General features: G+C 47.0%; 1 protein-coding gene across 1 annotated transcript; it reads left to right on the top strand.

Moving 5' to 3' along the window:
• The first annotated feature begins 265 nt into the window (after positions 1 to 265).
• On the top strand, positions 266 to 22,920 carry LOC110491316 (cerebellar degeneration-related protein 2-like). Its single transcript, XM_021564679.2, has 6 exons — positions 266 to 619; positions 15,261 to 15,373; positions 19,411 to 19,559; positions 19,640 to 19,804; positions 20,667 to 20,874; positions 21,156 to 22,920. Exons 1-6 carry the CDS (start codon positions 550 to 552, stop codon positions 21,906 to 21,908), a joined length of 1,458 nt encoding a protein of 485 aa, XP_021420354.2. The 5' UTR covers positions 266 to 549; the 3' UTR covers positions 21,909 to 22,920.
• Positions 22,921 to 23,743: the final 823 nt, after the last annotated feature.

Here is a 23,743-nt window from a genome sequence, read left to right as displayed (position 1 = left end):
TTAGCATTCTAGCTAACAACTAATGCATCCAAAATAGTTATTTTGCAAAGATCACAACCAAATAATCTTAGAGACTGTTCAAGCTGGAATCAAACCATCAGTGTAAGCGTATGAGAACATCCCCCCCCAAAAAAGTGATTTTGTCTAGAGGAAATAGAACTGTAAATCTAGGCGATGTTGAACAGGCGCAGATGGCCATGGCTTTATTACTGCAGCCAAGAGTCTCGCGCATCTGTGCATGACGTCAGTGTGTCGTGTCCTGGAAAGGAGTCTCTATAAGAAACAATAATTGGCCAATTCACACGGCATGGTTTTAAAAAAGTGTTCGAGTCTCTTGACTTTATGTGTCATTTTGATTAATCTGTAGCCAATAAAAAATATATATATATTTAGCCTGCTTCATCGGTTAACGTCACAGCTCTTTCCTCATTCAGAATCTGAAGGAAGATGAGCTCACGTTATTTCAGAGGCGGGCGGACAGCGATACTGCGTGTGTGCCTGATTGTGTAGCCGGCTGGTAGGCAAGTCTTTGCTGGGTTCCGTGTCTCGATGCTAGGAATGGAGGAATTTGTCACCGACGAGGAAGAGCCATGGTACGACCAGCAAGATCTCGAATCGGGTAAGTAACGACGCATACGAGAACGCCGTTTGCAGCCAACCGCATCCCGTATGTCAATGCACGGGGTAGCGGTTCGTTATTGGCGAGCTCAGATGTTCTTCCCAGACAAAGGCCTTTATGATCGAAGGCTTCTAGAGATCAGTTTGCGAAGGTACATTTGTCCGTGCATCTTGACAAATGGTAATGGCACTGCTCTTCGAAATCTGCAGCCGCAGTTTAATATTTTGCTTCTTTCTGACATCAAGTTATTGAAGGGATTCCTAGGGCCTTTCTGACGTGGATTGGGGAAATCATTTCTCTGCTGTTGTCACAATATTGCAAGAAGAACCAAATACTCTGCAGTGGTCTGTTGGTGATTGCAAACAATGGATTATAATATTACTATCTAATAAATTAACCATAAATAGAAGTTAGGAGATTTCGGCTGTCATCGCAGCAATGCAATTGTTCTTTACAGGTTGCAATAATGATTAGGGATCACTTAACCTTGTTTATGCAGTCAATTGGGTTTTTGTTGATTTCCTCATTCAATCATTACATATGATGAATGTGGTGACTTTCAAGGCCTGTAGACTGTCATGTCCATGTCCCCATAATTCAATAAGAACTGAACATGTCAGTTGAACATAATCCATAAGAAAGTGATTGGTTGAGACAAAGAGCATACATGGGCCAAAAAAAGCCATGAAACAGGCTTGATTTGCAGACTTGCTGATCCACCAGAATAGTTAATGAGCCAGAGATTATTTCGGTGCCCACAACGTTTTCCCACAATGCAGCATAATTCACAGTATGCTGCTGTAAATATACAGGGTAATACAGTATTTACTGTAAAATTGTATTGTTCAATTTTACAGCAGTGTAGCGGAGCACCATTGAGCCCTGATAATACATTGCTCTTTACAGTACTGTACTGCAATATATAATTACAGTAGCTAACTGTGTTGCTGTAAATTTACAGCCATTTGTTAGTGTACTGTTTTAAGTCACTAGGCTATTCCCCAAATATATATTTTTTTGCAATAGGCTAGTCAACTACGGTCCAGGCCTTGTGCATCACTTCCGTTCAACATTCATTCTATGGGACCATATATGATATTTGCATAGAGATAACCTACTTGACCTGGGTCATATAGATTGTGTGAACACCATCATTCAGCGGATCCGCTATTAGTCTGAATTCAATTTGTATTTATTATGGATCCCCATTAGTTCCTGCCAAGGCAGCAGCTACTCTTCCTGGGGTTTATTAGGGATCCCCATTAGTTCCTGCCAAGGCAGCAGCTACTCTTCCTGAGGTTTATTAGGGATCACCATTAGTTCCTGCCAAGGCAGCAGCTACTCTTCCTGGGGTTTATTAGGGATCCCCATTAGTTCCTGCCAAGGCAGCAGCTACTCTTCCTGGGGTTTATTAGGGATCACCATTAGTTCCTGCCAAGGCAGCAGCTACTCTTCCTGAGGTTTATTAGGGATCACCATTAGTTCCTGCCAAGGCAGCAGCTACTCTTCCTGGGGTTTATTATGGATCCCCATTAGTTCCTGCCAAGGCAGCAGCTACTCTTCCTGAGGTTTATTAGGGATCACCATTAGTTCCTGCCAAGGCAGCAGCTACTCTTCCTGGGGTTTGTTATGGATTCCCATTAGTTCCTGCCAAGGCAGCAGCTACTCTTCCTGGGGTTTATTATGGATCCTCATTAGTTCCTGCCAAGGCAGCAGCTACTCTTCCTGGGGTTTATTATGGATCCCCATTAGTTACTGCCAAGGGAGCAGCTACTCTTCCTGGGGTTTATTATGGATCCCCATTAGTTCCTACCAAGGCAGTAGCTACTCTTCCTGGGGTTTATTATGGATCCCCATTAGTTCCTGCCAAGGCAGCAGCTACTCTTCCTGGGGTTTGTTATGGATTCCCATTAGTTACTGCCAAGGCAGCAGCTACGCTTCCTGGGGTTTGTTATGGATTCCCATTAGTTCCTGCCAAGGCAGCAGCTACTCTTCCTGGGGTTTGTTATGGATTCCCATTAGTTACTGCCAAGGCAGCAGCTACTCTTCCTGGGGTTTGTTATGGATTCCCATTAGTTACTGCCAAGGCAGCAGCTACTCTTCCTGGGGTTTGTTATGGATTCCCATTAGTTCCTGCCAAGGCAGCAGCTACGCTTCCTGGGGTCCAAACACATAAAGACAACTTATATTACACATAAAACAAAATATGAAACAGTACATCATTAAATGCATATCCCAAGCTGCTGATAATGTATGTATGTAATAATGTATGTAATAACATGTAATAACAACTTTGCACCTCTTGCCAGCATTAGGGCGATTTCATATCTCTCCCCTCTTCCTCACTACATCGCTCTTTTTCTCTTTGCCTCGCTCCTTGCCTCTCGCTTCTCTCGCTCCTTGCCTCTCGTTTCTCTCGCTCCCTGCCTCTCGCTTCTCTCGCTCCCTCCCTCTCGCTTCTCTCGCTCCCTGCCTCTCGCTTCTCTCGCTCCCTGCCTCTCGCTCCCTGCCGCTCGCTCCCTGCCTCTCGCTCCCTGCCTCTCGCTTCCTGCCTCTCGCTCCCTGCCTCTCGCTTCTCTCGCTCCTTACCTCTCGCTTCTCTCGCTCCCTGCCTCTCGCTTCTCTCTCTCCCTGCCTCTCGCTTCTCTCGCTCCCTGCCTCTCGCTTCTCTCGCTCCCTGCCTCTCGCTCCCTGCCTCTCGCTCCCTGCCTCTCGCTCCCTGCCTCTCGCTCCCTGCCTCTCGCTCCCTGCCTCTCTCTTCCCTCTCTCCCTGCCTCTCGCTTCCCTCTCTCCCTGCCTCTCTCTTCCCTCTCTCCCTGCCTCTCTCTTCCTGCCTCTCGCTCCCTGCCTCTTGCTCCCTGCCTCTCTCTTCCCTCTCTCCCTGCCCCTCTCTTCCCTCTCTCCCTGCCTCTCTCTTCCCTCTCTCCCTGCCTCTCTCTTCCCTCTCTCTCTCTCCTCTCTCTCTCTCCTCTCTCTCTCTCTCTCTCCTCTCCTCTCCTCTCTCTCTCTCTCCCTGCCTCTCTCTTCCCTCTCTCCCTGCCTCTCTCTTCCCTCTCTCCCTGCCTCTCTCTTCCCTCTCTCCCTGCCTCTCTCTTCCCTCGCTCCCTGCCTCTCTCTTCCATCTCTCCCTGCCTCTCTTCCCTCTCTCCCTGCCTCTCTCTTCCCTCTCTCCCTGCCTATCTCTTCCCTCTCTCCCTGCCTCTCTTCTCTCTCTCCCTGCCTCTCTTCCCTCTCTCCCTGCCTCTCTCTTCCCTCTCTCCCTGCCTCTCTCTTCCCTCGCTCCCTGCCTCTCTCTTCCGTCTCTCCCTGCCTCTCTTCCCTCCTCTCTCTTCCCTCTCTCCCTGCCTCTCTCTTCCCTCTCTCCCTGCCTCTCTCTTCCCTCTCTCCTCCCTCTCTCCCTGCCTCTCTCTTCCCTCTCTCCCTGCCTCTCTCTTCCCTCTCTCCCTGCCTCTCTCTTCCCTCTCTCCCTGCCTCTCTCTTCCCTCTCTCCCTGCCTCTCTCTTCCCTCTCTCCCTGCCTCTCTTCCCTCTCTCCCTGCCTCTCTCCCTGCCTCTCTCTTCCCTCTCTCCCTGCCTCTCTCTTCCCTCTCTCCCTGCCTCTCTCTTCCCTCTCTCCCTGCCTCTCTCTTCCGTCTCTCCCTGCCTCTCTCTTCCCTCTCTCTTCCCTCTCTCCCTGCCTCTCTCTTCCCTCTCTCCCTGCCTCTTTCTTCCCTCGCTCCCTGCCTCTCTCTTCCCTCGCTCCCTGCCTCTCACTTCCGTGCCGTGCATCACTCATTCCTAATCTCTCTATCACTTCATCTCTTTGTTCCAATTATTAGGATATCTGCCAAAGGCTGAGAGCAGATGATGCATTTGCATTTGAGTCATTTAGCAGAAGCTCTTTTCCAGAGCAACTTACATGAGCAATTTAGAGTTAAGTGCCTTACTCAAGGTCACATCGACAGAGTAGTTACCTAGTCGGCTCGGGGATTCGAACTAGGTAATGCTTTGACCCTGCTCTTGATCTGGTCATATATACACACACACACACACACACACACACACACACTACACCAGTGGAGGCTGCTGAGGGGAGGGTGGCTCATAATAATGTCTGGAATGGTGCAAATGGAATGGCATCAAACCATGTTTACCATTCCACTTACTCTGCTCCAGCCATTTCTTAAAATATTTCTATTTATTTGACCTTTTGTTTAACTAGGCAAGTCGTTTAAGAACAAATTCTTATTTACAATGGCGGCCAAACCTGGACAACGCTGGGCCAATGCGCCCTACAGGACTCCTGGGTGTGATACAGCCTGGATTACCATGGGCCCGTCCTCCCCAATTAAGGTGCCACCAGCCTCCTGTGCACACTATACACACTATATACACACACACACACACTATATACATACACACACACTATACACACATGTACACATGGATTTTCTACTGTATATATGTGGTGGAGTAGGGGCCTGAGGGCACACAGTCTGTGAATGTATTGTAATGTTTTTAACATTGTATAAACTGCCTTCATTTGGCTGGACCCCCAGGAAGAGTAGCTGCTGAGAGCGGGCAGGAGGGGGAACGGAGTGTGTGGGCACACAAGTAGAACTGATGAGGATATAAATAGGATATGAGGATATAAATAAAGGCTGATATATCTCCACTTTATTCAGAAAGAAGAAGAGTGGAGGAAAGGGAGAATACAGGGTCTTGGAGAAAGAGAGAGACAGTAGAAGATTAAAGGAGGAAGACAGGATGAGACATGAAAGAGAGAGGAGAAAGATCAGAAGAGAACAAGCCCCATTTCTCTCTCTCATTCTCTGCGCCCAGCCTTCCTCTCTGCGCCCAGCCTTCCTCTCTGCGCCCAGCCTTCCTCTCCGCACCCAGCCTTCCTCTCTGCACCCAGCCTTCCTCTCTGCGCCCAGCCTTCCTCTCTGCACCCAGCCTTCCTCTCTGCACCCAGCCTTCCTCTCTGCGCCCAGCCTTCCTCTCTGCGCCCAGCCTTCCTCTCTGCACCCAGCCTTCCTCTCTGCACCCAGCCTTCCTCTCTGCGCCCAGCCTTCCTCTCTGCGCCCAGCCTTCCTCTCTGCGCCCAGCCTTCCTCTCTGCGCCCAGCCTTCCTCTCTGCGCCCAGCCTTCCTCTCTCCGCCCAGCCTTCCTCTCTGCACCAGCCTTCCTCTCTGCGCCCAGCCTTCCTCTCTGCGCCCAGCCTTCCTCTCTGCGCCCAGCCTTCCTCTCTGCGCCCAGCCTTCCTCTCTGCGCCCAGCCTTCATCTCTTCACATCTCTCTGGTGCATCCTGTTTTCATCAGAGGTGCTATTTAGCCAGAAGGTTTGGCAGATTGAGATGTGCTTAATGATCAGATGAAGAAGAGAACCTCCATGTTTAGCATCAAAGCAGGCATTTATTGATGCAATGAGGCAACCTGCTGTTCCATACCGTGAGGGATCAGCAAACGTGTTCCATCTACAATACAGACGCAGACATTTCCATGCCTTCTATAAACACAACGCAAGGAGAAAAACATATCAACGATCATGCTTGGAATCCTTTGTAAAAACAGACCCAAGGCGGGCTCTAGACCAAACTCTGAGCTGAAGCTATGTGCCCAGACCAGCTGTTGGGACCTGATTGGTTAGCAGAGCTGGACTCTACATTTAATGACCGGGTTGTAACGCCGCCTACCTGCTGTTATTACAGCTTTACCATCTCTTCAACAACCACCTCTCTACGTCTCCAGACACACACTGTCTTTCCTTGTTATCCTGCAGATAACAATTTACGGATGCATCATTTGTACACAGAATTTGAGCTTACTATGGGATTGACTGAAGACTGCAGGTGAAGTCGTACTGCAGGGGGTTGGCCTGCTTCACAGCTTTTCTGCAAGGAAAGGAAAGTAGGAAGGAGAGAAGGAGGACAAAACAGGGAGAGGTCCTGTTTTCCATATTCCTGTGACTCCTATGGGAGATATGTAACTATAAAAACAACACACTGCTCAGAAAGGCTGGGCACATTCCAAACCAGGGGTGTTTCCTTTCACGTGTGCACACACGCACACACACATGCGAACGCACACCGGTTACAGTTGTATTACATGTATTTCTGCAGCCAACAGTTCTGTGTCGTTTCAATGTTTGACTCCCCAGCACTAAGCCCCAACTGATCTGATTACAGGGCTCAGAGACAGTGGCTCTGATACCCAGACTGTACTGTTTTGTGTGTGTACGTGTGTGTCAGTTGGTTGTGACAGGAGTGTGAATCTTCCCATGAGGACAATATGTCAGTGTATCTGACACTGCTGAAACATCACAAAAGAAAACCATAGAATTGGCCTGATAGCCTATGCAGGAAATGCACACAATCCAATCCATTATGTGTCAGTCACTGGGTCTGGGTGGTGATGTCGTCCTTCATGGGGGAGTTGACTTCCTGGTGTCCTTGTTTGGAGACAGTGGTCTGTGGAGGGTATTGATTAGGATGTTTAATGTTGCAGAGAAACACAGTGCTCACCTCGCTCCCTCGCTCTCTGTCCCTCACGCTCTCTGTCCCTCACGCTCTCTGTCCCTCACGCTTTCTCTCGCTCTCTGTCATCTCTCATTCCCCTCAACACCCACTGTGGGACTCACCCCCCTGTCGTAACGTTTGCTGTCATTAAATGTGAAGACGGTTATATTTATCAAATCAATTCTCTGTGTCATTAAACTAATAATCACAGAATAGTAATTAACTAGGAAGTCAGGGCACCATGGGAAAATTGTTGTATAGAGTTTCAATTTCCCAAATATAACTCGTCAGATATTTTATTATCTTAGCGATTACAGTTTTTTATTAATGTATGTTACCTCATCAGTCTCATTACTAAATGTCACAAACCCTTGGCACAAACACTAACAGATCATGAATCAGCGATTTTACAAATTGGCTTAATTATATATTTACTAAGTAACTAATCACTCACAGAATTACATAAACACACACATAAATAGGTCATAAATTGGTTACTGACATGATAGGAAATTCCCTAGTTGGCTAAGCCAATGACGGCTTGGTAGACAAAGGAAAGGGGTGGGGCCAGGAAAAGAGCGGGAAACTCAGAGAGGATTCACAAAAATACAGTTGATAACTACACTCATGAAATGCTAATACGTTGAACATGAACAACTGCTCATTAGAAAATAAATAGCAATTTACATATTTACGAGTGTATGCCTATGTTGTCTCTCTCTGTGATCACCAGTCCGTCTACTGGATAATAGTCAGTTGACAGAAAGCCTCTGGTTTGTCCACTAGAGATCAAAGTCTGTCGTAGTTGTAGGTTGTTATAATGGATACGTCAGAGTGCCATTCGGGAAATATTCTTAGAACGGATGTGTTTACCAGACTGAAGAATTTTAACAGCTGCAGACTCAATAATTGGTCTTTGGTTTGTAGATTTTGTCACCATTTCAGCGTGGGGGATGATCTCTACGTTCTCTGGTCTTGTCCTTTTGGTAGAGTTGTAGTTTGAACCATTTCACACACCAGCATCACCCGGCGTGTTTTGGTTAGGAGTCGTAGCCATCTCAACGTGGGGACCCTGCCCCGGCGTGTTTTGTTTAGGAGTGGTAGCCATTTCAACGTGGGGACCCTGCCCCGGCGTGTTTTGGTTAGGAGTGGTAGCCATTTCAACGTGGGAATCCTGCCCCGGCGTGTTTTGGTTTGGACTGGTAGCCATTTCAACGTGGGAATCCTGCCCCGGCGTGTTTTGGTTAGGAGTGGTAGCCATTTCAACGTGGGGATCCTGCCCCGGCGTGTTTTGGTTAGGAGTGGTAGCCATTTCAACGTGGGAATCCTGCCCCGGCGTGTTTTGGTTTGGACTGGTAGCCATTTCAACGTGGGGATCCTGCCCCGGCGTGTTTTGGTTAGGAGTCGTAGCCATTTCAACGTGGGGATCCTGCCCCGGCGTGTTTTGGTTAGGAGTCGTAGCCATTTCAACGTGGGGATCCTGCCCCGGCGTGTTTTGGTTAGGAGTCGTAGCCATTTCAACGTGGGGATCCTGCCCCGGCGTGTTTTGGTTAGGAGTCGTAGCCATTTCAACGTGGGGATCCTGCCCCGGCGTTATCTTGACTAAATGTACATTTTGCCACAAGTCCTTTTTATTAGAAAAGGGGGCGTTCCGTGACGTCGATGTAAATGTCTGTGCTCACGGGGTGTGGTTAAAACTTTAAATTAAAACAATGATCTTGTTTAGAAGGCTAACATCACATTTCATCTTCTCACAAATAGTTTTTAATATTTGATGATATATTTTATACAACATTTAGATGTAAACCCCATAATTGAGAAGTGGAACACAACCAAAGACGCAGTAATGTGTGTTCCCTGTCCTTCATGAGATCACCAACGAAACAAACTCGACATGACTGTCCCATAAGTGTCCACGGACCACTCCAACTGCTTGGAATACAGAAATGCTGTTCAATTATTAAACTTTGATGTCCAAGTGTCTCTCCCTCTCTCTCCCTCTCTCTCTCTCTCTCTCTCTGTGTTCCACAGTTACATTCCTATCTCCTATACTACTTAACCCAGAGGTATTTTACGACGTCATAAACCGTCCCCCTCTTCCTCTGCAGGAGAGAGAGAGGACCCACTGCAACCTCCTTCAGATCTTCACAGGAGAGTTATGACACCCCTCTCAACACCCACTGTGGGACTCGTCCCCCTCTCAACACCCACTGTGGGACTCGTCCCCCTCTCAACACCCACTGTGGGACTCATCCCCCTCTACTCATCCCCCTCTCAACACCCACTGTGGGACTCGTCCCCCTCTACTCATCCCCCTCTCAACACCCACTGTGAGTCTCATCCCCCTCTACTCATCCCCCTCTGAACACCCACTGTGGGACTCGTCCCCCTCTGAACACCCACTGTGGGACTCGTCCCCCTCTGAACACCCACTGTGGGACTCGGCCCCCTATTCTATACACACGGTCCTTTCTAATAGGCCCTTTTCTGTGATACACGGTCCCTTGTCCCATTCTAATAGGCCCTATTCTATGCACACGGTCCCTTGTCCCATTCTAATAGGTTACACACGGTCCCTTGTCCCATTCTAATAGGCCCTATTCTGTTACACACGGTCCCATTCTAATAGGCCCTATTCTGTTATACACAGTCCCTTGTCCCATTCTAATAGGCCCTATTCTGTTACACACGGTCCCATTCTAATAGGCCCTATTCTGTTACACACGGTCCCTTGTCCCATTCAAATAGGCCCTATTCTGTTATACACGGCCCCTTGTCCCATTCTAATAGGCCCTATTCTGTTACACACGGTCCCTTGTCCCATTCTAATAGGCCCTATTCTGTTACACACGGTCCCTTGTCCCATTCTAATAGGCCCTATTCTGTTACACACGGTCCCATTCTAATAGGCCCTATTCTGTTATACACAGTCCCTTGTCCCATTCTAATAGGCCCTATTCTGTTACACACGGTCCCATTCTAATAGGCCCTATTCTGTTACACACGGTCCCTTGTCCCATTCAAATAGGCCCTATTCTGTTATACACGGCCCCTTGTCCCATTCTAATAGGCCCTATTCTGTTATACACGGTCCCATTCTAATAGGCCCTATTCTGTTATACACGGCCCCTTGTCCCATTCTAATAGGCCCTATTCTGTTATACACGGCCCCTTGTCCCATTCTAATAGGCCCTATTCTGTTATACACAGTCCCTTGTCCCATTCTAATAGGCCCTATTCTGTTACACACGGTCCCATTCTAATAGGCCCTATTCTGTTACACACGGTCCCTTGTCCCATTCAAATAGGCCCTATTCTGTTACACACAGTCCCTTGTCCCATTCTAATAGGCCCTATTGTGTCAGACCTGAAAATAAAGACTATGAATCCGACTGATTCACTCTGAAGGCAGAATACAGTCCCTTCCACTTCTGTTCGACCCCTGATTGATGAGAATATCTGTCAATTAGTTTTTTTTCCCTACTCTGCACCATTTTACCATAAAATGAGAGAGAGAGAGAAGTATTCTAGTCTAGACTTATTCTTAGTGTCTTGTATTGCTTCACTACTAGAACAGTGTTCTTCATTCCTGTTCCAGGGTGTACATGTCTACGAGCTTTTGTTTGAGGCCACACTATGCTTGCATGTGAATAAAATGCATAATCTGACAGCATCTTCATATCCTGTCACTTTCTACTTTAGACATTAGCATCCCCTCCGCCTTGCTGCAGAGAGACACACTGCATAATATATAGACTCTGGAGAAGCGGTGTCTTGTCTTCTGATGATCTTGGCATGATGATCGCAGATCTTCACTGACTGAGATACAAGCGTCAAAGATCTCAGATCTTCACTGACTGAGATACAAGGGTCAAAGATCTCAGATCTTCACTGACAGAGATACCTTTTCTTTCTAGTGTTGTCTCTCTCTCTCCCCCTTTGTCTCCAGAATGAGCTTGTTCATCTGTGTATGTCAGGGAGGAATGAAGGTGGAATATGTTAATTTTTTTGTTCAAAAAAATGTACTCCCTTTTCCATATCCAATTGCGATCTTGTCTCGTCATCCCCAATGGAGGGCGAAGGTCTCGTCATCCCCAATGGAGGGTGAAGGTCTCGTCATCCCCAACGGAGGGCGAAGGTCTCGTCATCCCCAACGGAGGGCGAAGGTCTCGTCATCCCCAACGGAGGGCGAAGGTCTCGTCATCCCCAACGGAGGGCGAAGGTCGAGTCATGCGTCCTACAAAACATGACCCGCCAAGCCCACTCTGCTTCTTAACACCCGCACACTTAACCCATAAGAATAGGGCCTATTAGAATGGGACAAGGGACCGTGTGTATAGAATAGGGCCTATTAGAATGGGACAAGGGACCGTGTGTATAGAATAGGGCCTATTAGAATGGGACAAGGGACCGTGTGTATAGAATAGGGCCTATTAGAATGGGACAAGGGACCGTGTGTATAGAATAGGGCCTATTAGAATGGGACAAGGGACCGTGTGTATAGAATAGGGCCTATTAGAATGGGACAAGGGGCCGTGTATAACAGAATAGGGCCTATTAGAATGGGACAAGGGGCCGTGTATAACAGAATAGGGCCTATTAGAATGGGACAAGGGACCGTGTGTATAGAATAGGGCCTATTAGAATGGGACAAGGGACCGTGTATAACAGAATAGGGCCTATTAGAATGGGACAAGGGACCGTGTATAACAGAATAGGGCCTATTAGAATGGGACAAGGGGCCGTGTATAACAGAATAGGGCCTATTAGAATGGGACAAGGGGCCGTGTATAACAGAATAGGGCCTATTAGAATGGGACAAGGGACCGTGTGTATAGAATAGGGCCTATTAGAATGGGACAAGGGACCGTGTGTAACAGAATAGGGCCTATTAGAATGGGACCGTGTATAACAGAATAGGGCCTATTTGAATGGGACAAGGGACCGTGTGTATAGAATAGGGCCTATTAGAATGGGACCGTGTATAACAGAATAGGGCCTATTTGAATGGGACAAGGGACCGTGTGTATAGAATAGGGCCTATTAGAATGGGACAAGGGACCGTGTATAACAGAATAGGGCCTATTAGAATGGGACAAGGGACCGTGTATAACAGAATAGGGCCTATTAGAATAGGACAAGGGACCGTGTATAACAGAATAGGGCCTATTAGAATGGGACAAGGGACCGTGTGTATAGAATAGGGCCTATTAGAATGGGACCGTGTATAACAGAATAGGGCCTATTTGAATGGGACAAGGGACCGTGTGTATAGAATAGGGCCTATTAGAATGGGACAAGGGACCGTGTGTATAACAGAATAGGGCCTATTAGAATGGGACCGTGTATAACAGAATAGGGCCTATTTGAATGGGACAAGGGACCGTGTATAACAGAATAGGGCCTATTAGAATGGGACAAGGGGCCGTGTATAACAGAATAGGGCCTATTAGAATGGGACAAGGGACCGTGTATAACAGAATAGGGCCTATTAGAATGGGACAAGGGACCGTGTGTATAGAATAGGGCCTATTAGAATGGGACAAGGGACTGTGTGTAACAGAATAGGGCCTATTAGAATGGAACAAGGGACCGTGTATAACAGAATAGGGCCTATTAGAATGGGACAAGGGACCGTGTGTAACAGAATAGGGCCTATTAGAATGGGACAAGGGACCGTGTGTATAGAATAGGGCCTATTAGAATGGGACAAGGGACCGTGTATAACAGAATAGGGCCTATTAGAATGGGACAAGGGACCGTGTATAACAGAATAGGGCCTATTAGAATGGGACAAGGGACCGTGTGTATAGAATAGGGCCTATTAGAATGGGACAAGGGACCGTGTGTATAGAATAGGGCCTATTAGAATGGGACAAGGGACCGTGTGTATAGAATAGGGCCTATTAGAATGGGACAAGGGACCGTGTATAACAGAATAGGGCCTATTAGAATGGGACAAGGGACCGTGTATAACAGAATAGGGCCTATTAGAATGGGACAAGGGACCGTGTGTATAGAATAGGGCCTATTAGAATGGGACAAGGGACCGTGTATAACAGAATAGGGCCTATTAGAATGGGACAAGGGGCCGTGTATAACAGAATAGGGCCTATTAGAATGGGACAAGGGACCGTGTATAACAGAATAGGGCCTATTAGAATGGGACAAGGGACCGTGTATAACAGAATAGGGCCTATTAGAATGGGACAAGGGACCGTGTATAACAGAATAGGGCCTATTAGAATGGGACAAGGGACCGTGTATAACAGAATAGGGCCTATTAGAATGGGACAAGGGACCGTGTATAACAGAATAGGGCCTATTAGAATGGGACAAGGGACCGTGTGTATAGAATAGGGCCTATTAGAATGGGACAAGGGACCGTGTATAACAGAATAGGGCCTATTAGAATGGGACAAGGGGCCGTGTATAACAGAATAGGGCCTATTAGAATGGGACAAGGGACCGTGTATAACAGAATAGGGCTACACCACTGCATCAAAGGAAACACTGTTCAACTGACAACAGGCACCGGCCCGCCACAAGTAGTTGCTAGAGCGCGATGAGCCAAGTAAAAACCCCCAGCCAAACCCTCCCCTAACCCGGACAACGCTGGGCCAATTGTGCACCGCCTTGTAGGACTCCCAGTCACAGCCGGTTGTGAACACCAGGCTGTAGTGATGCCGCAACACTACGATGCAGTGCCTTAGGTCTCCCGAGTGGTGCAGAGGTCAAAGGTGGAATGTTTGAATGTTCTGTTTGCAAATGCTCTTAGAAGCCTGCGGAACATAGAACTGTGATGTATTCCAAATTATAAACTGGGTGGTTTGAGCCCTGAATGCTGATTGGCTGACAGCCGTGGTATATCAGACCGTATACCACAGGTATGACAAAACAGTTATTTTTACTGCTCTAATTACGTTGGTAAACAGTTTATAATAGCAATAAGGCACCTCCGGTTTGTGATGGCCAATATACCACGGCTGTATCCAGGCACTCCGAGGTTGCGTCATGCATAAGAACAGCCCTTAGCCGTGGTATATTGGCCATATACCACACCTCCACTGGCCTTATTTCTTAAGTGAATCATCATGTTACAGTATGAACAACGCTTTCTACCGTGGCTGTCATAGGGACGAGTGCAGATTCAAACTATTTTTAGTATCTTCACTGACATCACTCACGTCTTTGGACCAGCAAAGGAAAACCTTTTCCTGATGCTCTCTTATTTAGACAGTTTGTTACAGCTCTTGCTCTCAAAATGTAAAATATGTTTCTCTCCCCCCTCACTCCCTCCAACCTATCTCCTTCTCCCATGGCCCTCTCCCATCTCTAATCTCTCCCCTCCCATCCCCCTCTCTCTCCACACTTCCACCCCCCTCCATCTCTCTCCACCTCTCTCCCCTCTCTCTATCTCAATTTCAATTCCAGGGCTTTATTGGCATGGAAAACGTGTTTCCATTGCAAAAGCAAGTTAAATAGATAATAAACAAAAGTGAAATAACCAATTAAAAAAAATTAACAGTAAACATTACACTCACAAAAGTTCCAAAATAATTATGACATTTCAAATGTCATATGTGAAAATGGTTAAAGTACAAAAGGGAAAATAAATCAACATAAATATGGGTTGTATTTACAATGGTGTTTGTTCTTCACTGGTTGCCCTTTTCTTGTGGCAACAGGTCACACATCTTGTTGCTGTGATGGCACACTGGTATTTCACCCAGTAGATATGGGAGTTTATCAAAATCGGGTTTGTTTTCGAATTCTTTGGATCTGTGTAATCTGAGGGAAATATGTCTCTCTAATATGATCATACATTTGGCAGGAAGTTAGGAAGTGCAGCTCAGTTTCCACCTCATTTTGTGGGCAGTGTGCACATAGCCTGTCTTCTCTTGAGAGCCGGGTCTGCCTACGGCGGTCAGTCACAGTGGTCAAGTATTCTGCCACTGTGTATTCTTTGTTTGGGGCCAAATAGCATTCTAGTTTGCTCAGTTTTTTTTTTTTGTTCATTATTTGACACATTGGAAATAATTATATTTTTGTTTCCTCCCTCCCTCCCTCCCTCCCTCCCTCCCTCCCTCCCTCCCTCCCTCCCTCCCTCCCTCCCTCCCTCCCTCCCTCCAACTCTCTCTCTAGACCTCCACCTGGCAGCAGAGCTTGGGAAGACTCTGTTGGAGAGGAACAAGGAGCTGGAGGATTCTCTACAGCAGATATACATCACCAATGAGGAGCAGGTGCAGGAGATTGAGGTAGGAGGGCCAAGTCTCAAAAGCTCCATGGATGCATCTCAATAGTCTAAACTCTACCCACATCGAGGGGTTGGAACCTAAATTATTTTCCAATCGTTTCTTTCTGCACAAAACCATTATTATTTTTTTCAATCCGTTCTTCGGCAAAATAAAGTTTTGAACCGGTTCAAACCCCGAAACAATTTCCCTTCTGTTCCTTTTTAACCTCGGAAATCATTATTTTTATTTTGACATTTAGCTCGACATTAAATTACTTCACCCATGACTAGAGCAGCTTGTCATGGAGAGGGCAAGCTATGTACATGCATTGACATTTTGCGGGTGAGGAGAGCGCTGGGCATGAAGCGCTGGGCATCTTGTGATGACATGCATTATCTGAATTAGGCCCACATAATTATACCTACAGAGGAGCGGCTTCTATGAAAGAACTTTGAATGTCTTTGAACTTCAGAGAGTTGGCTTAACTAATGTTGGACCAGAGCTAGCCCTTGATCTTGACTCTTCGAGCTTCTACTTCTAAAAATGCACCTTTTCCAGAAACAAGTCTCTCACTGTTGCCGCTTGCTATAGACCACCCTCTGCCCCAGCTGTGCCCTCGATACTGTATGTGAATTGATTGCCCCCTATCTATCTTCTGAGCTTGTGCTACTGGGTGACCTAAACTGGGACATGCTTAACACCCCAGCCATCCTACAATCTAAGCAATCTCACACAAATTATCAATGAACCTACCAGGTACAACCCCAAATCTGTAAACACGGGCACCCTCATAGATATCATCCTAACTAACTCGCCCTCCAAATACACCTCTGCTGTTTTCAATCAAGATCTCAGCAATCACTGCCTCATAGCCTGCATCTATAATGGATCTGCGACCAAACAACCACCCCTCATCACTGTCAAATGCTCCCTAAAACACTTCTGCAAGCAGGCCTTTCTAATTGACCTTACCGGGGTATTCTGGAATGACATTGTCCTCATCCCGTCAGTAGATGATGCCTGGTTATTCTTTAAAAGTGTCTTCCTCACCATCTTAAATTAGCATGCCCCATTCAAAAAATGCAGAACTAGGAATAGATATAGTCCTTGGTTCACTCCAGACTTGACTGCCCTTGACCAGCACAAAAACATCCTTTGACGTTCTGCATTAGCATCGAATAGCCCCCGTGATGCAACTTTTCAGGGAAGTTAGTAACAAATATACACAGGCAGTTAGGAAAGCTAAGGCTAGATTTTTCAAACAGAAATGTGCATCCTGTAGTACAAACTCAAAAAAGTTCTGGGACACTGTAAAGTCCGTGGAGAATAAGAGCACCTCCTCCAAGCTGCCCACTGCACGGAAGATAGGAAACACTGTCACCACTGATAAATCCACTATAATTGAGAATTTCAAAAAGCATTTCTCTACGGCTGGCCATGCTTTCCACCTGGCTACCCCTACCCTGGTCAACTGCCCGGCACACTCCACAGCAACACGCCAAAGCCCCCACCATTTCTCCTTCACCCAAATCCAGATAGATGATGTTCTGAAAGAGCTGCAAAATCTGGACCCCTACAAATCAGCCGGGCTAGACAATCTGGACTCTCTTTCTAAAATGATCTGCCGAAATGGTTGCAACCCCTATTACTAGCCTGTTCAACCTCTCTTTCGTATCGTCTGAGATTCCCAAAGATTGGAAAGCTGCCGTGGTCATCCCCCTCTTCAAAGGGGGAGACACTATAGACCCAAACTGCTAGAGACCAAGTTAACAAACAGATTACTGACAATTTCGAATCCCACCGTACCTTCTCCGCTATGCAATCTGGTTTCAGAGCTGGTCATGGGTGCACCTCAGCCACCCTCAAGGTCCTAAACGACATCATAACCGCCATCGATAAGAGACATTACTGTGCAGCCGCATTCATCGACCTGGCCAAGGCTTTCGACTCTGTCAATCACCACATTCTTATTGGCAGACTCGACAGCCTTGGTTTCTCAAATGACTGCCTCGCCTGGTTAACCAACTACTTCTCTGATTGAGTTCAGTGTGTCAAATCGGAGGGCCTGTTGTCCGGACCTCTGGCTGTCTCTATGGGGGTGCCACAGGGTTCAATTCTTGGGCTGACTCTCTTCTCTGTTATACATCAATGACGTCGCTGATCCACCTCTACGCAGACGACACCATTCTGTATACTTCTGGCCCTTCTTTGGACACTGTGTTAACTAACTTCCAGACAAGCTTCCATACAACTCTCCTTCCGTGGCCTCCAACTGCTCTTAAATGCAAGTAAAACTAAATGCACGCTATTCAATCGATCGCTGCCCGCACCTGCCCGCCCGTCCAGCATCACTACTCTGGACGGTTCTGACTTAGAATATGTGGACAACTACAAATACCTAGGTGTCTGGTTAGACTGAAGTCTCCTTCCAGTCTCGCATTAAGCATCTCCAATCCAAAATTGGATCTAGAATCAGCTTTCTATATCGCAACAAAGCATCCTTCACTGATGCTGCCAAACATACCCTCGTAAAACTGACCATCCTACCGATCCTCGACTTCGGCGATGTCATTTACAAAATAGCCTCCAACACTCTACTCAACAAATTGGATGCAGTCTATCACAGAGCCATCCGTTTTGTCACCAAAGACCCATACACTACCCACCACTGCAACCTGTACGCTTTCGTTGGTTGGCCCTCGCGTCATACTCGTCGCCAAACCCACCGGCTCCAGGTCATCTACAAGTCTCTACTAGGTAAAGCCCCGCCTTATCTCCGCTCACTGGTCACCATAGCAGCACCCACCCGTAGCACGCGCTCCAGCAGGTATGTTTCACTGGTCACCCCCAAAGCCAATTCCTCCATTGGTCGTCTTTCCTTCCAGTTCTCTGCTGCCAATGACTGGAACAAACTGCAAAAATCACTGAAGCTGGAGACTCATATCTCCATCAGTAGCTTTAAGCACCAGCTGTCAGAGCAGCTCACAGATCACTGCACCTGTACATAGCCCATCTGTGAACAGCCCATCGTGAGCTAGGCCAGAGCTAGCTAACAAACTAGCTTGTGTGTGCAGAGTGGCACCAGAATGAAAATAAAAACACGTCTTACCTTTCTGTAGTTAATAAATCCAATGTGAAACATGATAACTGTAGTATCCTTAAATAGCATTGAAAAGGTTAATCCATTCTTCTCTCCCTAATTTCTGCCTGTAACGCCAGTAGCTACTGTAGATGATGTATTCTTCGGGGGGAGGGGGAGGGGAAGGTAGCCTACACACACTGGCAAAGATTTCAGGAAGACACTGGAATAAGTTTCATAGTGACAGTGAGGGCTTTGCATAGGCTCTTTGTTGCATTTTCTCGGATTCAGAGGTTTTGGGTTAAAGGCAGAAGACACATTCTACTTGAATACATTCAGTTGGACAACTGACAAGGTATCCCCCCTTTTCCCTAACTGTCTAAACTCTAACGTAACCTCTACCCATAAGTTAGGTGTAGATTGGATGACAATCTACCTGTTGACTGAGCAGAGTCGTAGGAAGTTGGCTCTTCTCTGCTGTGGTGGCTGGCCATAGTGCTGTGGCCTACCTAATGCCTCAGTAACTCTTTGACCCTGCTGGCTGATCCTAATCTAGTGAAATGGTTCACTGAGTTCACGACCAAGGGGTTTTCGAGTAACCAGGGGAGGGAATAGAAGTGTTGCCCTTTACCAGCAATTGCCAGAAAGCTACTATTGCCAGAAAGCATCCATCCCCCTAATGGCTTAGGGGTAGTGGAACATGCCCCCATCTGTTTGGAAAGTATTCAGACCCCTTGACTTTCTCCACATTTTGTTACGTTAGAGCTTTATTCTAAAAATGGATTTAAATGGGGTTTTTTCCCACATGAATCTACATACAACACCCCGTAATGACAGTGAGAACATTGTGCTCCAGTCATTACCACGACCCTCCTCCCCAATTAAGGTGCCACCAACCTGCTTTGGTGTGTGTGTATATATATTTTATTTTATTTATTTATTTATTTATTTATTATACAGTATGTCTCTCTCTGTGCAGTACCTGGCTAAGCAGCTGGAGGTGCTGAGGGAAATGAATGAGCAGCATGCTAAGGTGTACGAGCAGCTAGATGGGACAGCCAGAGAACTGGAGCTCACCAACCGTACCCTGGTACTGGACAGCAAGGCCTCACAACACAAAATAGAGAGGTGAGCTGGACGGACGCACATCGTCAAACGCACGTACACAAACACACTAACCCCATGTCTCTCTTCCCTGGTTCTCCCAGGTTGACTGGGACCATCGAGACCCTGCAGACCCAGGTGGAGTCTCTCTCTGGGCAGGTGGAACAGCTCCACTCCCTGGAGCTGCTCAGGGTCCGGAGGGAGAAGAGGGAACGACGCAAAACCATCGCCTCCTTCCCCTGCCTTAGGGAACTCTGCACCGCACCCAAGTGAGGACTCCTAGCAGTCACGCTCACGTCTTTGGTTACTGGATCTCAAGGTCCCTAGACTATGTATTGAGCTTGTCTGTCTGTGGCAGGTACAAGTAAAGCCAGGTGGACTCTACACGATTTTCGCTCCGATTTAGCTGTCCCAGACACGTTTTTGTGATCGGAGACAAAATCCCCATGTCGTTGCCTACTCGGGGGGGGCGGCCATCACCGAAGATCGTTTAATGTAAGCGGGTCAGAGACACAATCTGAGAGCTACCGATCCCGTCTTTGAGCCGTACCAGACGTCCCGAGATTCTCAGACGTTTAAATTTTATCGGCACAAAATCTGCAATGCTCTTATAGTGTGAGTGCGGCGATCATCAATAGCCAATGAGAGCTCGCCAGAGAAGAAGCCAGCGAGATGATCACCCAGAATGTGTAGACTCTCCAGCAGGAACCATGACTACTAGTATTAGGTGTTTTGTACTTGCCTTTTAAACCAAAGTGTCAAATCGTTTCAGCTCTGAAGTTCATGTTATTCAACTCAAAAAATATGTTGGCTAAATGTTTCAACTCTGCACGGCAGGTGTGGATGTCAGACTGGAAATATTGAGGCTGCTTTGTTCTAGCTACGTTAACAATCTGAATCGCCATCATTGTTTTTCGCGAGAGTGTGTTGGTAATCGAAAATCCTCACGACCAAGTAAATAATCTTTTAGTGTGTGAACCCCTGTCTGTGTCACATCGTTAAGTTGGCAAGACAAAAAAAAAAAACGACAGGAAAGATGGTCGTTTTAATATGAGAGGCTCAGCGATGTCAGGATTTTAGCTGATATTGTGTGGAACTGTGTGTCTCTCTCTCTCTCTGTCTGTCCGTCAGGTATGAGGATGGGTTCGTGGTGGGCCGCTCAGACAGCTTCACCTCAGAGACTAAGCGCCAGCCAGCAGAGGAGGAGAACGAGCGTCTGAGAGAGGCGGTGTCGGCGCTGCGTTCGGCCGTGAGGGCGGAGCGGGGTCGCAGGGAGGGGGCGGAGAGGGAGTGTCACGTCCTCCTGGGGGAGTTCTCTCGTCTGGAGTCACGTGTGCTGGTCAGAATCCTATTTCAACTCCATTTAATATTCATTCCAAAAGGAGTGACTCTGTTTTTTTTTATGGTTGCATGTTCTACTAAGTTGGTTCAATCCAATGAGTGATACTGATACTTGTTCTACTAAGTCTGTTCAATCCAATGAGTGATACTGATACTTGTTCCTAACTTAAATATAGTAGGACTCCTAACTCTCCCTCTTTTCTGGAAGAATAAAAAAATATTGAGTGATTGGTTTATTGACTATCTGACTGAATGATTGACTCATTGATTGATTGACAGGGTGCAGAGAGCTGCCAGGCACGGGTTCGTGAACTAGAGGCAGAGCTCCAGGAACTTCAGCAGCTCCGACGGGCGAGGACCCTCCTCCTGAGCAGCGAAGATGACGGCGTGGGCTTCACCCAGACCCTCCTCAACAACACCCCCGAGACAGACACCCTGGAGGGGGAGGGAGGAGAAGTGGGTGGAGGGTTCAGGGGGGAGGGCGAGGGGGGAGGAGGCTTAGGTGGAGAGTCGTTACCTGCCTCCAGCCCCGTCAGGAAGAGCTGCAGCGACACGGCACTGAATGCCATCGTGGCCAGGGACGCATCCGGGAGGAGAAGAGGAAGCTACGCGATCCACGCCAACAGCGTCCGTAAGAGAGGGATGTCCATCCTGAGGGAGGTGGATGAGCAGTACCACGCTCTGCTGGAGAAGTATGAGGAGCTGTTAAGGAAGTGCCGGCGCCACGAGGAGTCCCTGTGCCACGCGGGGGTGCAGACCTCGCGTCCCGTCTCCAGGGACCCCTCCATGAAGGACTGTGCCATGGGCCCCACCCCTGCACCCCCGCCCTCCCCCACCCAGTCCCCCTCCACCCCCGAGGTGATGGAGAGCATCAGTAAGCAGGTGGAGGCGGTAGATAAACGACTGGGCCAGAGCACGCCAGAGTACAAAGCTCTGTTCAAGGAGATCTTTTCTCGTATTCAGAAGACCAAGATGGACATCAAAGCTACCAAAGCCACCAAAGCAAGCAAGTCTGGCAAGTCCAGCAAATAAATTCTGATACTGGATTGGTTTGGTAGTGCAGTGCTTTTTCCATGCTCAAAGCGCTTGAGATTAGAGGAGGAATTTGTCTCGTACTCTACCGATGTGTAGCACTCATGAGTAAGCTTCTGTGTGGGGTCTGGTCTCCTGTCTGCTTCACACGAGGCTGTTGAGAGGAGAACGGCTCATAATAATGCCCGGGAACGGAGCAAATGTAATGGCATTATACTACTGGAAACCATGTGTTAGATGTATTTGATACCATTCCAAATGATTCCGCTCCAGCCATTAGATCAAACAGGACAGTTTTCACAAACCTAAGGAACCTCCTGTGGACTGCTTCTGTTACTATAGTTACCAATCAAACAATACGACACTTAAACCAATCTAATACTAATGCTATTAGCACCTGCCTAGCTTTGCCAGTGAGATCTAACACAGCTGCCTTTTGCTACCGTTACACAGGTCACACCGGTATGATAACTGTCACCCACTCCGCTATTGTCTGGGCTTGATATGCCCAGCTGGTCCCCTGACGACCAGTTCCACACATTCTCCATTCTCCTACTCAACTCAATTTTAATTTAAGGTGGAAGAAAACATACTTTCTTTATGAAACACCATTTTCCACCACCATGCTCGAGTGACTAATGCAACTTCCTGATGTTGCGCCCCAGGGGTAGACATTTTTAGGCTTTAGCCACTCCAGCATGGTCCATAACTCCAACTACCTTTTCCTTATTAGCATGAATGTTATAGTGTATGTTGCATTATTTTGACGTGTGTGTGTGTGTGTGTGTGAAATACTCACGTTGTAATGCCATACCATAGGGCAGGAGAAAATGTACACAACAACGAACCTGCAGTATACAGGAAATATAATCGATTATACCTTGTATTATTACATGTTTTACTCTTCTATTATTTCTCTATGTTCTTTCTCTCTGCGTTGTTGGCAAGGGTCCGTTAAATAAGCATTTCACTGTTAGTCCACACCTGTTGTTCACAAAGCATTTTACTGTTAGTCCACACCTGTTGTTTACGACGCATTTTACTGTTAGTCCACACCTGTTGTTCACTAAGCATTTTACTGTTAGTCTACACCTGTTGTTCACAAAGCATTTTACTGTTAGTCTACACCTGTTGTTCACAAAGCATTTTACTGTTAGTCTACACCTGTTGTTTACGAAGCATTTTACTGTTAGTCTACACCTGTTGTTCACTAAGCATTTTACTGTTAGTCCACACCTGTTGTTCACATAGCATTTTACTGTTAGTCCACACCTGTTGTTTACGAAGCATTTTACTGTTAGTCTACACCTGTTGTTCACTAAGCATTTTACTGTTAGTCTACACCTGTTGTTCACATAGCATTTTACTGTTAGTCTACACCTGTTGTTCACATAGCATTTTACTGTTAGTCTACACCTGTTGTTCACAAAGCATTTTACTGTTAGTCCACACCTGTTGTTCACAAAGCATTTTACTGTTAGTCCACACCTGTTGTTCACAAAGCATTTTACTGTTAGTCCACACCTGTTGTTTACTAAGCATTTTACTGTTAGTCTACAGCTGTTGTTTACTAAGCATTTTACTGTTAGTCTACACCTGTTGTTCACAAAGCATTTTACTGTTAGTCTACACCTGTTGTTCACAAAGCATTTTACTGTTAGTCCACACCTGTTGTTCACAAAGCATTTTACTGTTAGTCCACACCTGTTGTTTACTAAGCATTTTACTGTTAGTCCACACCTGTTGTTCACAAAGCATTTTACTGTTAGTCCACACCTGTTGTTTACGAAGCATTTTACTGTTAGTCTACACCTGTTGTTCACAAAGCATTTTAC

The sequence above is a fragment of the Oncorhynchus mykiss genome, chromosome 16 (genome assembly GCF_013265735.2).
Source record: "Oncorhynchus mykiss isolate Arlee chromosome 16, USDA_OmykA_1.1, whole genome shotgun sequence".
NCBI classification, from domain to species: Eukaryota; Metazoa; Chordata; class Actinopteri; order Salmoniformes; family Salmonidae; genus Oncorhynchus; species Oncorhynchus mykiss.
This window is presented reverse-complemented; position numbering and strand designations above follow the sequence as displayed.

Coding starts and splice junctions, on each gene's coding strand:
- LOC110491316 (XM_021564679.2), top strand. CDS start 550: ATGCTAGGAATGGAGGAATTTGTCACCGACGAGGAAGAGCCATGGTAC. Junction 620..15,260: donor CCAGCAAGATCTCGAATCGG/GTAAGTAACGAC, acceptor CTCTCTCTCTAG/ACCTCCACCTGGCAGCAGAG. Junction 20,875..21,155: donor GTCTGGAGTCACGTGTGCTG/GTCAGAATCCTA, acceptor ATTGATTGACAG/GGTGCAGAGAGCTGCCAGGC.